Source organism: Cnephaeus nilssonii, assembly GCF_951640355.1.
Source record: "Cnephaeus nilssonii genome assembly, chromosome: 6".
Lineage (NCBI taxonomy): Eukaryota > Metazoa > Chordata > Mammalia > Chiroptera > Vespertilionidae > Cnephaeus > Cnephaeus nilssonii.
In genome coordinates, this window is record NC_137077.1 from 21,198,072 (window position 1) to 21,211,649 (window position 13,578).

A 13,578-nucleotide genomic window follows, 5' to 3' on the forward strand; every position below is an offset into this window, starting at 1 on the left:
CCTTCCATTTATGTTGATTATAGTTTTGAGGTGGCCTAGAAGCAAATGAACAGTACTAGCAAATAGGTAATGAATCTTTATAAGGAGTGTTCTGTGGGTTCAGAACCATGAGCAGAGGTATAGCCTCAATTCCTTAAGAGCCCCTATTTCTTGAAAAAGAATAATAGCTATAAAATGTCCTTTTATTACCCATTACCCCATTCATATTGCATCAATTAAACAAAAAAGGCAATGAAATAGGCAAATTAAAAGATAAAAGAGACACCACCTTTTTCCATATTTTTAATTACCATTATTGCACCAATACAGCATATGCTTTATATACATATATCTTAAAACTTCATTATCAACTTTTCAGCAATTCAAATACATAATATATTATCATCTTGAGAATACAAAGAACACAACATGGAGGAAGATTGAGAAAATAGGTTCCCAATAGTCACTAGTGATTCTATAGACTTTCATTTTAGTGTTTTCTATGGAATTTAAAAAATGCCCTGCCACAGCTCTGTAAGAATAGAGCTGCCTGGAAGGGGAGGCAATGAAAAGAAATGGACCCAAAGTTAAAAAGAGTCAAGAAGGAAATCCAGGAGAGAAAATGTATTTTGAAAATAAACATAAGGACTCCCTCCCTTCAGCCAGAGTATACACATCCAAATAGGGACTAAGGGAAGAAATATCTTTTCATCTCATCCTCAAAACTGTCTACGAACAAACAAAATAGATAGCGCCCCATCATCTAGGAAAGGGAACGCTCTTCACAGCATTGTAAAAGGAACGGTGGGGCAGAGGGAAAGGAAAGTGGTGAGAGAGCAACTTGCCTTTGAGATACCCTGAGTAATGGGCATCAAAGCCGTCATTTGGGCAAAACCTATCATAACTAAAGTGGTGACTCTCCAGCTTCCTTCTTAAGTGGTGATACATGTAATAGCTGCTCTTCTACTGAAGAGCTAGATGGATTGAAAAAAGTTTATGGAAACAGGCCAGATACCCAGGCAGCAAGGCAATGTGGGTACTGAACAAGAGTTATGTTTTCAACCTCTCTGCTCTACAAATCAGATTAAAAACTCTAACTCCTCAACTTTAGGTCAAAATGCAGCAGTTAGATGGAGCTGCAAGGATGTACAGCAGGTCCTTTAATAACGTTGTTTTGTTATGCTGTTGATGATACGCTGTAGGAACTTAGTTCTTGTTTATATCAATTAGCCTATGGTCAAACTGGTTTTGTTATAAGTGATTTGGCTTAAAGTCGAAGAACCTATCGACATCGTTAAGTGAGAACTTACTGTAAACACTTCTCTAGAATATAACTTGGAACACAATTGCACTTCCTTTATCCAAGAGACACCCACTGATCAAAGATGTTGTGCTATTCAACAAACAAAAGAATAGTGGAGCCTGATTGGTGCAGCTCAGCAGTTGAGCATTAAGCCAGGAACCAAGAGGCCACCAGTTCAATTCCCGATCAGGGCACATGACCGGTTGTGGGCTCGATCCCCTGCCCACAAAAGGCAGCCAATCAATGATGTTTCTCTCTCATCAATGTTTCTATTTCTCTATCCTTCTCCCTCACTTAAAAAAAAAAAAAAATCACAATATATATATTTTTTTAAAAAAAGAATAGTGGAGATGCCACCAAAACAACCCTCTTATCATAGGAAGAGACATGTAAACACATGAGAGGGTGATGAAACTTCACCCAGCACTGGATGTTCACTGAATAGGATACACCTGGAGGGTAGATAGCAGAGACTCAAGACACAGGTGTTTCTTCATTCCTATCTCTATCAAAATTCTGTAAACACTGAGGTCATTCTGTCTGTTTTCAGAGTCTTGGGTGAGTGGAAAAGGAAGTCTCCCCTGAAATTGCCAAATAGGACTTCACAAAGAGGATTCTGAAATATGTTTAAGCATTTCAAAGATGGAGAAAAATGTTGCAGCTGTTAGAGGTCATCTCCCTCAGAAACCCTGGCCTGGAGCCCGGCACAGTCAGCCACAGTGTGAGAGGACCTACTATTCCCCTGCCTTGATAGTGAAGAGGAGATAAGAGATACTTTCTTGGCTGTGCAAATAACAACATGGGGGAGTGCCATAAACCAGCCTGAACGCAATGGAGAAGCTATGAAAAAAGATTGTCCAGTAATTTTGGTTCTGGGGAAAGAAGGATTCCTAACTTCCCTCACAGATTGGTGCCCTCAAGGTCATTTTATTCTTCAAGTCTGTCCTTAATATCCTGCCAATGCTATTCAGAACTGGACCCAGTTGGATGGCTGTGGCGCCTGGTTTGAAACAGAGCTGCAAGACAAAACAGAAAGCCAAAGGCATAATATTAGGATAGCTATTCCATTGTTTACTTAACAGTTTCAAAGAAATCGCTGGCCAGAATTTTTGAAACTATATTTCACGGCAATCCTACTTATCAAGGCCTAAAATATCCCACTCAAACTTCATTCTACAGTTTTATTCCACCACTCCAGCACTCCTATACTTCCTTACCTAGAATTCCTGCCAAAGATTCTCTATGACCTACAAATGCCATTTTCCCAGATCAAAGATTTCATCTGACTGTACATACCATCCATACCTGACTGAGGTATGTTGGTTTCACTAAGCTCATACCTGGATGCAGTGCTAAAGTCTCCCCACAAGTCACTGCTTGCAGGAACTGGAGCTGGTGCTGGTGCTGGTGTGGGGACAGGAGCAGGAGAATCCAAATCTAAAAGGATATCTGAATACAAGATAAGAAAAGAAAAAGAAAAGGAGAAACATAATATAAATCTTAGAAATGAAAGCTTATGTTCACACAATCTACACACAGCAGCTTTATAATAGCCAAAAACTGAAAACAACTCAGATTTCTTTACATGGGTGATGGTTAAACATACTGTGGTACATCCACACCATGGAGTACTACTCAGCAATAAATAGGAAGAAACTATTGATATACACAACAATTAGGATGAATCCCAAGGGAATTTATGCTGAGTGGAAAAAAGCCAACCCAAAATGTTATATATGATTCCATTTATAAAACATTCCTGAAGTGACAAAATTACAGAGATGGAGAACAAATTAGTAATTGCCCAGGGTTAGAGACTGGGGAAAGTGTGGGGATGAGGGAGAGAAGAGGCTAAGAGGAAGGTGTGCTTATAAAAGAATGACACACGGGATCCTTGAAGTGATAGAACTGACCATGGCGGTGGATCCAGAAACCTACACACAATAGAGTGCACAGAATACACACACACAAAAGAGAACACATAAAACTGGTGAAATCAGAAGTAAGATTGGTAGATGGTATCAATGTCAATTTCCTAGTTGTGATATTCTAGTTTTGCAAAATGTTATCATTAAAGGAAACTGAGTAACAGGTACAAGGGATTTCTTTGCATTATTTTTACAACTGTATGTGATTCTACAATCTCAAAATAAAAAGTTTCATTTAAGCCCTGTCCCTGGTGTGGTTCAGTGGGTTGGAGGGTCATCCTGTATACCGAAAGGTCATGGGTTTGATTCCCGATCAGGGTACATATCCAGGTTGTGGATTTGATTGCCGTTCGAGGTACGAACAGGAGGCAACTGATACCGCCCCCCTCTCTCACACACACACATATCTATGTTTCTCCCTTTCTCTCTCCCTCTCCCTTCCTCTCTTTCTAAAAATCAATAAAGGAAAAAAATAATTTTTTAAGATTAACTTAACAAAACAAAAAAATTTTAATCTTAGATATTATCCCCAGCCTTCTGGTGACACTTTTTTAACTCACAGATTGTAATATCTGGTTTGCTGGTCTTAGGAAAATTACTTTCTGAGCTCTAATGTTCTCATTCTTCAAATGTAAATAACTATCTATTCTTTTTCCCACCAGATAGTAAGGAAGAACAAAAATGCATTCACAAACCTAGATGTCTCATCTCCTCCCAACTGCCCTCCTGAAGAAATGGAAAGGATTAAGAAATAACATTTACTGAATGGCTACTATGTTCCAAATACTGTGCTAGGTGCAGTTCATCATTTAATGTTCACAGTCCTGGGTAGTTTTACTTCTCCATTTTGTAGATAAGGAGACTGAAACACAAAGCACTTAAGTAATGTTACCAAGCACATTCCGATATAAAGTAGCAGAGCCATGACTGAAAACTGGGTCCACCTGACGCTCAGGCCTACCGCATCTAACCGAGGCACAATGAAGGAAATAGTCTTTTTAATATCCACCCATTTTCTTTTTCTTTTTTAATATATTTTTATTGATTTCAGAGAGGAAGGGAGAGATAGAGAGAATCACTGATTGGCCTCCTCCTACACTCCCGGCTACTGGGGTTTGAGACCACAACCCAGGCATGTGACCTGACCTGGAATCGAACCATGACCTCCTGGTTCATAGATCTGCTCAACCACTGAACCACACCAGCTGGGCTATACACCCATTTTCTGTAAAGAACCTACCAGATACCATTATCTCAGTTCACTAGAAAGGCTTTGATACCTTCCTAGAGGCTGCCTGAATTACCTTTTCTGTACCAAGTGCCATTTAATAGAAAAAACATCAGCACTCTCCTTGGCAAACAGGTGTTATCCAGTTACAACCTAATGTATGATTTCTGAAAGTAAAAAGTATTAGAGAGCCCAGCCGGTGTGGCTCAGTGGTTGAGCATTGATCTATGAACCAGGAGGTTACAGTTTGATTCCTAGTCAGGGCACATGCGTGGGTTATGGGCTGGATCCCCAGTAGGGGAAGTGCAGGAGGCAGCCAATCAATGATTCTCTCATCATTGATGTTTCTATCTCTCTCTCTCCCTCTCTAAAATCAATAAAAAAAATGTGTGTGTGTGTGTGTGTGTGTGTGTGTGTGTTTAAAGTATTAGAGAGATTTACCTGCATCACTACCTCCATGGTTAGATTTTGGAATGGGTGGTGGAGTGACATGATTGCTGATGGCAACTGAGGAGGATGGTGGGGGAACAGTGACTTTGCCTCCAGGTGGGGGTGGGAGTAAGCTTAGGCCTCCAGTGCCTGCAGTCTTGGGCTTAGAAGTGGCTCCTTTCTTGGTTGTAATATTCTATGAAAGAAAAAAGAGGGAAAGCGAGAGAAAAAAGAGAAGTCATAGGCGTATGAAAATACAGAAAGGGAAGAAAAAAGCCATACTCACCCCAATACTCAACTTGATCGTCTGTCCTTCTTTGAAGCCCAGATCCAACTTGGGGCGTGTATCCATTTCCTGAGATTCTTTGGAAATCTCAGATTCCTGCTTTACCCACCTTCAGCAAAAGAGTAAGTTATCTTAATTTGGGATTCCCTGACAGCAGTTTGACACACAGATATGAGTGAAGCTAATTTATGTAAAACAGGATTCCAGAAAGCAAAGTGAGGAACATGAAGAGTTGAGAAAGAAAGAAAAAGAAAAGCGAAGAAAGAGGACAACTAGGGCTCAATGCCACTGAGGAACCAAACAGAATATGTATTAAACTTGTCCCTCCAAAAGAGAGTATTTGGCCACCAATTCCCATCCCCCATGCTTGAGAGCTGCCCCTGAGGGAGTGTTAACTCTTCAGTTCTTCCAGGTTGCACCCCCGTTAACTGAGTGACCTTCCACAATGTCACAGTCCGGAGGCAGAAAAGCAGAAGAATTACCACCCTTGAAGTCGGAAAGCTGACAGTGTGCATGGTGCTCTCTACTACAGCTACGCCAAAGTCAGGTGAACTGAAGAATGGTGCAATAAGCACAAAACAAGTCAGTTACACGAAGTAGCAAAATTGGCACTTAACTCTCCACATGTCTTACATGCAGCCCTGTTGTCACTGCATGCCTCTCTCAGCCACCAAAAACAATGGCTAATTCCCCAGAGGCATAAACAAAAGCATCATCTCAAACCATTGTACAAGGAATCAAAAACATATTCCTGGCTATAAGGAAAGGACACAACAGATACAAAGATAATGTAAAGAAACAGAGTGAATGGGAAAATTTCTATTCATAATAAACTAGTTTACCAAATAAAGAAACCAGGAGGTAAAGGAGATAGTACCCATTCAACTGAAAAGCAGCTTTCCCAAAACCATTTAACCCGGTAAATAAGGACGAGCTTCACTCACTTGAAGTGATCTTGCAAAGAGACATTAAAGTCGAAGGCATCACCCCGATCTGTGAAGCCAATGCCAATGAAAGCACTACGTCCTGGGGAAAAGATAGGAATATTCAGAATAGGAGTGTCCTGGCGGCAAATTCTACCCAAAGAAAATATAACAGTTATCCTACCTGAAGTCTGGGAACATGAATCATTTTCCCTGACCAGGGTCCATAAACAACATAAAGCCCCTAGTCCAATGCTGCCGTAGCTTGTTTTTGTAAATAAAGTTTTAGTGGAACACAGCCACACCAATTTGTTTATATAAAATCTATGGCTGCTTTTACACTATAACAGCAAGAACTGAGTAGCTGCAGTGGAGACTACTTGGGCCACAAAACCTAAAATATTTACTGTCTCTTTACCGAAAAAGTTTGCCAACCTCTGATATCGACTATGGAGAAAAGTTTAATGGTTGCCCCAGATATAGGTGATTTAAGATGGTACCACCAAAACCCATCACAAAGAACAAATGGGCAATATGTGTAAATCCTTTTGTTAAGATATACATTTTATTTACATCTACCTATTAATTACCATATCTTGAACTTGTATTCAGACCTATTACAAATATATGTAAATCCTTCTCCTTTAGCAATTTTAGTTAACTTTAGAGAAAAGGGAGAAAAAAAATTAGTATGCTGAAGTGAAATAAATGCAATCGGGATACATTTTCACTGAAGTGCATGAACTATTTTCTTAATCATCCCATTCCTAATCTCAGATCCCTTACCGGTACCATCCTGGATCCGGATTACAAAGTAGCGGCTGGAATCTGTCACTGTCTCCACAGCAATACCAGGATGCTGTTCTATTGGTGCCTGAGCAAAAAGTTCCCCTGACAGGTAAGAAAAGACTTCTTTGAGCAAAGGAAGCAAAAACCTAAAACTCCACTTAACAAGTATTTCCATTTCGGTCCCCAACTCGAAGGTACTTACAAAAGCACATCAAAACAATATCCTTAATATGTTAGAGAGTTACCAGTATAGATTACCTGAAACTTTGTCCTCGAGTTTGATATAAGCAATCTTCCCTTTTGAAGTGATTCGGAGGCGACCAGTCCAATCAGGCTGGTCTAATTTCCAGTCAGATGCCCTATGATAGGAAAATGGGAAGCCTCAGGTCTCAGGTCCATGTTTTTAATATATTAACAACCTACACAGATCATTTGCCATATTTCTATTTCCCTATCCTGGATTACTTATTCTACCTGTAAAATAATCAACAATAGCTCATGATCCCCTCTATAAGGTGTCTCCTGTTGCACACAGTCCAAAACAAACAGGAGACAATGTTACTATTAGAGGATTCTGGAGTCCAATAATATTACCTTTCATTGAATCCAACCAATATTTACAGGCACTATTCTAGGTGTTTGAGATACAACAGCAAACAAAGACTCCTGCCCTTGTGAGGCTTACATTCTAATATAAAATCCTATACACTAAAGAGCTAATATGCTAATTATACCAGACGGCAAAAATGACCTTCTGGAACAACCAGTGGGGGGGGGGGGGGGGGGGGGGGCGGGCGGCAGGCAACCAGGGCTGCAAAGGCCTATGCTTGCACGAATTTCGTGCATTGGGCCTCTAGTAGACAATAAAAAGGAAACATAATAAGTAAAATGATTAGTATCTCAGGTAAGTACAAAGGTAAAAAGAAAACACAGAGGAAAGAAGAGGGGGTTGTGAGGGTAGTGGGAGAGTAAACAGGCTGCAACAATCAAGGGGGTGGTCAGAGTAGGCCTTTTTTTAAAAAAAAAATTTTTAATTGATTTTAGAGAAGGAAGAAGGAGAGAGAGAGAAAAACATCAATGATGAGAATCACTGATCAGCTGCCTTCTGCATGCCCCCCACAGGGGATTGGGCCCATAACCCAGGCATATGCCCCTGACCGGAATCGAACCCAGGACCCTTCAGTCCAAAGGCAGACGCTCTATTTAATAAGCTAAAACAACTAGGGCCAGAGTAGGCCCTATTAACAAAGTGTAATGTGAGCAAAAATGTGAAGGAAATGAGAACTACCCATGCAGGTAACTGGTGGCAAAGCATTCCAGACACAGGGAACAGTTAAAGCAAAGATGCGAAGGTAGGAGCCTGCCTGGAATGTCTGCCCTCAACCAAGGCGACCACTGCAGTGAGAATAAAGAGAGAGGTGGGAGAGCTAAGGGAAGAAGGCTTAGTCATGCAGGACCTTATAGGCCATTGTAAGAACTCTGGCTTTTACTCTGAGTGAAAGAGCCTTTACAGGTTTTAAGCAGACGTCTGACATGATCTCCCTTTCATTTTAAAAGAATTCCTTTTCTGCTGTGAAGAAAGGGTGTAAGGCTATGAGTGCTGAAGCAGGGGGATCAGTTAGCAGACTATTGTAGCAATCTAGAAGTCATGATGGTGACCAGAAAGAAACAGTAGCAGAAGTAGCTGGATTCTGGATATATTTAAATCATGCCAGCATGATTTTCTAACAGATAGAAGAGAAAGAGAGAAGTCAAGGATGACTCCAAGGCTTTTAGCCTTAGCAAAGAAGTTGCCAAAAAACTGAGATAAGGAAGACTATATATAGATAGAGCATGTCTGGGAAGAATGGTCAGGAGTTTTGGATATGCTGAATTGGAGATGTCTAGCAGATTTTCAAGAGACAATATAGAGTAGAGAATTGAATATATGAGTCTAGAGTTCAGAAAAGACATGTGGGCTAGAGTTACAAATGTTCATGAAACAATAGAAAACACTGAATATTTATCATCTCTATTATAAATGAATTTGCATGCAATCTAAGACATTTAAACATGACCAATTTTGGAAAACATTGCATTTGTGATTCAGTTTTGCCAGGAGTGTGGAAAAGGGAGGGCAAAGCCAAAGTTATTAATAACTCCTCCCTTTGGGACCTGAGGACTAATACTTCCAGGTTAGAAAGGTAACAAAAGGGTCTATCATCTAAACAAGAATGAGTTTAACAACAGGATAAGCAAAAGGTGGAAAGGAGGAATGTGAAAATTAAAATTTGCACAGATTTTACAGGATTTTTAAGATAAATCCTTATCATGCCCTTCTCTCTTGATGCCCTGCTCTCAAAGACCCTCAGTACCTGAATTTATCCAGATTAAAATGCTCTAGTGGTTCTAGCTATTAACTTTTAATTTAGTTGTTACTTATTCTACCAGACTGCAAAGAGCTAGCTATAGTGAAATGGCTATTGAAAATATTAGGAACCATAATACTAGATGTGTTTCTTTGGACAGGTTCCTTATCTTATTTATCGTGTGTGTCTAGTGAGCAATACTTAACCAATTCTGAATAAGTAAATGGACATTCACGGCAGCAGTTTTCCTCAGCCTTCATCCTTCAGCCTTAGTTCCTTTCCCACTCCCAAGACCTACCCTGAAGAATTCTTGGTTTTGCTGGTTTCCTGACAATATTCTAAACTGACCTCAACAATTTTCATTTACGGTAACTTAGTAATAAGTCCTTACAGTAGTCATATGAAATAGGCATGAAAATCTTATCATCTATTTCTCTCTTGCTCTAAGTGAAGGGAAGGACAATAATGCAATAACTAATAATGTCTAAGTTCAAAGTCCAGCATTCTTTTCATTATACTAAAACAGACTATTTAATATTAATTTAGCTGGGGAGAAGGGCAGTAATGAATTTATAGCTTGAGAAACCATTATCTAATTATTTCTAAAGTTTCTCATCAACCTAAATTTTCCTCCCATTTGTCTGGTCAGTGAGAGTCTGGAAAGCAACAGCGTACACTAGGTAAATCAAAGTCATTTATTCCCTCTGATATTATTAATCACTAAAAGAAAGGATTTCTCCTGCTTCCTAAAAATGAAACAAACAAAAACAGTTTTCCTTTAATGGGAGCCTATCGAATAAATCACGCTCATTATGTAAAGTGGATTCTGGTACACAACTGAAAAAGATTATGCAGACAAGACAGAAAAATAATATTTATCAAGCATTTATTATGTGTCAGTCATCATGCCCACTCTTGTGAAAATTAAGTGAGAGGATCTCGCAAGGTCATTCTTATTACATCTTTTTTTATTGATGAGGAAACTAAAGCTCAAAAGAGTTAAATGACTTGCCAAAGGTAACCCAGCAAATAAATAAGAATCACAATTCAAACTTAGTTCTGCTCCACTCACTCACTATACTAACAGAGGAAAATTAAGAAATTGCTTTAAAAAATTTGCTTTGGCCGAAACCGGTTTGGCTCAGTGGATAGAGCGTCGGCCTGCGGACTGAAGGGTCCCGGGTTCGATTCCGGTCAAGGGCATGTACCTTAGTTGCGGGCACATCCCCAGTGGGGGTTGTGCAGGAGGCAGCTGATCGATGTTTCTCTCTCATCAATGTTTCTAACTCTCTATCCCTCTCTCTTCCTCTCTGTAAAAAATCAATAAAATATATTTAAAAAAAAAAAAAGAAAAAAAAATTTGCTTTGATGGCTCAGTGCAGTTAACTGACATAAGGATAAAGGCTGTGGATAAACTAGGAAATGAAGACAGGGAATGCAGATGAGTGAGAGAAGGGAGGTCTTTTAAAAAGCGAGTAGTAAAAAAGAAAAGGAATAGAACCCCACTTCAATGTGTATCGCATCCTTTAGGAAATCTTAACACCTAAAGTTGAAAGGCTTAAGCTATTTTCCTTATTTAACCCCTTCAATCAAAGCTAACTTGTGCGATTAAGTGTAACCTACGACTTTCTTCTGACAGTCACCATTTACAGAGTGCCCACTATGGGCCAAACACTGGGCTAGGCCCTGGGAATGTCAAGTTAAAAAAGGTCAAGTGCTCATCGTCTAGTCTGGAGATTCAGGAGACCAAACCATCCATTACTAGCACAATACAGGAGGAGGAGCAAGGTGGCAGAGACAGGCAGAGGTGCCCTGGGAGCACAGACAGCACCCCTAAGCCAGAATGGAAGGGTCCAGGAGGGCTTCCCCAAGAGGGTGATGTCTCCGATGAGTCACACGTACAGCACTACCCCCAGAAAGCAAGCAGGCTCCTGGTCATGCTGATTGAAAGACTGAAATTAGGACTGTCTCTTTGCCAAAAGGGCACAACTCACAGTGTTCATTTAGTGCATAGGTCAGCAAGCACAAAGATATTGATTCCTGGGGAATGAACCTCCGCTACAAAGGCAAAATAATGGACACAGGGAGAGAGAACTTTTCAGCCGAGGCAATTATAAATGCCAAAAGGAAAATCATGATGATGACAGAGGAATAAAAACAATATCCCCTATTTATATACTGCTTTACCGTTTCCTAAATTCTTTCACGTTATACCATTTCATATAACCCTCCAAAAGCTTCTGTGAGGTACATCACTACAGCAGGTTTTTATTATCACTCACTTTTTTATTTTCTATTTTACAGAGGAGAAAACTGAGGCTCGGAGAGGTTAAGCGCTTGGTCCAAAAAATGATACAGCTGTTACATTGCCAGGGCTCATGTAACCCACTGAGTTACATGTTACTCTTGCCACTGCTGACTTCCTAACTTCCTACAGCATCCTCAGACCCACACAGTCATTGAATAGCAAGGTAGCTCCTTAGCCTTGCGGAGAAAATGCTGTGTTAACTCTGAAGGGAAAAGCTAGAGGAGAGGTTAAGTGGAAAGGGCGGGGGGAGGGGGGGTGATAGAAAATACTGTATAAATATCAACAAAAGAACAAAAGATACTGAAAAGAAACAAAATGGACAACCACTGGAAAACCTATGATCATAAGCTTTGCCCACCGGCGAAAGATCTGAAAGGAACACCAATCGGTGGAGGATGATATTTGGTGGCAAGACTGACAACGGCACAAAAGATAAACTGGATCTTACACAGAGTGTTCAAGAACGCAATGGTTAGCCACACTTGTGCACGGGGTACTGGAAATGGGGGGGGGGGGGGGGGAGATGAGGGTGGCAAACTGAAGGGCGCAGGGAAGAGCGAACGAAAGGTGACTGGCAGACAGAACAGGATGTGGATGATGGGGAGCAGACGGGGAACCCTGAAGGGTCCGGGGGAGGAGGGATGGGAGGATGCGGGATGGTCACACGTTTTCAAGCGGCGTAAACAAAGATGATGGCAGTCTAGAGCGGGGGAGGAGAGGGAGTACAGGGTGATAACAGCCCAGATTTGGGGGGAGGAGGGGGGCCGAGCAAGGTGACAGCCCAGAGGTGGGCAGTGGCCTGGGCGAGCGGCGGGCCGCCGGAGCAGGACACTGTCGCTCCCGACCGGGTACGCAGTCCCTACCTGTAGCCGCGATTGGAGGCCCGCGGCGGAATCCGGTAGACGCTGACGTCGGGCTTCACACACAGCACAGACTCGTACTCCACCTCCGCCGCCATCTTGGCTCTGCTCTCCGCCGCCGCCGGGGGCGGGGCGTAGAGACAAGGGGCGGGGACTTGCGCTAGGCGACAACTTCCGCTTACGCTACTTCCGCCCCGTTTTAACTGGGTTCCGGACATTAACCTCGGGTGGGGAAGCCCTGTGGAAACCTGGAGACCGTGGCGCTGCGTGGCTCACCATCTTAGGTAATCGCAAAGATGCCCTCCTACCGCATCTCCTACGTGCGTGACTCACGTTCAGGAAATCAGTTAGTGAGGGAAAGCGCCATGTTGCTTCCGGCAGGGACCCGCGGTGCTCTGCAAGGACGAGGGCCTTCTTGAAATCCGGCGTGTGTTTTTCTTCCAAGAGTCACTTCTTGATGGTAGTTTCCTGGCAGAAATCCGCCCTTCGATAATCCCCAGCCTACAGAATATTGTATGATCCAGTCCTGGACGTGGTGGATTTTAACCCGTCAGAGTCTAAACGTTAAAATGCCCAGCTGATTAATTACAAATAGCACTCTTTTTTCCCCTCTCTTAGTCTCCACACCAGAACCTGTTGAAATGGTATGCCATACTTTGTTGTGTATTCTCGTTATCATTTTTGGAAATTTGACCCTGTTAAATGGTCAAATTGAAGTGGGATCAACCCAGTTCCTGACAAACTCAGGAAGCATCATGAACTATTTAACGGCTGCTATTTGTTCCCAGTTCTGTTATAATGATAAAAGCCTACTGAATCTCTCTATCAATATGTGCCTACACACTCCAAATGTAAACTTGCCACAACAGTATCACTTAGTGATTGAATTAGCACAAAGCAAATGGCAAAACCAAAATAGAAGTCAAGTCTGTCGTACTATAAAAGCAGTGATCACTTAATCTGTCTCAAACTTATCTAAGTGTCAACGTAAGGAACATTCAAACCTGTGAAGAATTTTTGTGAGTTTATTTGAGGCAAACTGTCGACAATACCCTGAAGCAGGATCTCAATGAACGGCAGTTTTGTGCCTTGTTTTATACATTACAATCAAAAGAGATGTGTTACGGGAAATCCATTGGTGATAAATTAGGGTGGAAGGAAAAAGCGAGGGGGGGGGGGGGACCTCTGGGAGTGGAT

General features: G+C 41.5%; 1 protein-coding gene across 1 annotated transcript; it reads right to left on the reverse strand.

Annotated features, from left to right (window-relative positions):
- Positions 1–257: 257 nt before the first annotated feature.
- Positions 258–12,522, reverse strand: NECAP1 (NECAP endocytosis associated 1). Its single transcript, XM_079775310.1, has 8 exons — positions 12,385–12,522; positions 7,124–7,224; positions 6,863–6,967; positions 6,098–6,179; positions 5,154–5,262; positions 4,880–5,063; positions 2,623–2,731; positions 258–2,298 (listed from the first exon to the last, which is right to left on the reverse strand). Exons 1-8 carry the CDS (start codon positions 12,477–12,479, stop codon positions 2,250–2,252), a joined length of 834 nt encoding a protein of 277 aa, XP_079631436.1. The 5' UTR covers positions 12,480–12,522; the 3' UTR covers positions 258–2,249.
- Positions 12,523–13,578: the final 1,056 nt, after the last annotated feature.

Bases quoted from the DNA above. Each gene is read 5' to 3' on its own strand.
- NECAP1 (XM_079775310.1), bottom strand. From the start codon at position 12,479: ATGGCGGCGGAGGTGGAGTACGAGTCTGTGCTGTGTGTGAAGCCCGAC. The intron at 7,225-12,384 runs GTAGGGACTGCG...TTCCTATCATAG, and splicing joins GCCTCCAATCGCGGCTACAG to GGCATCTGACTGGAAATTAG. The intron at 2,732-4,879 runs GTAAATCTCTCT...TCTTGTATTCAG, and splicing joins CCATGGAGGTAGTGATGCAG to ATATCCTTTTAGATTTGGAT.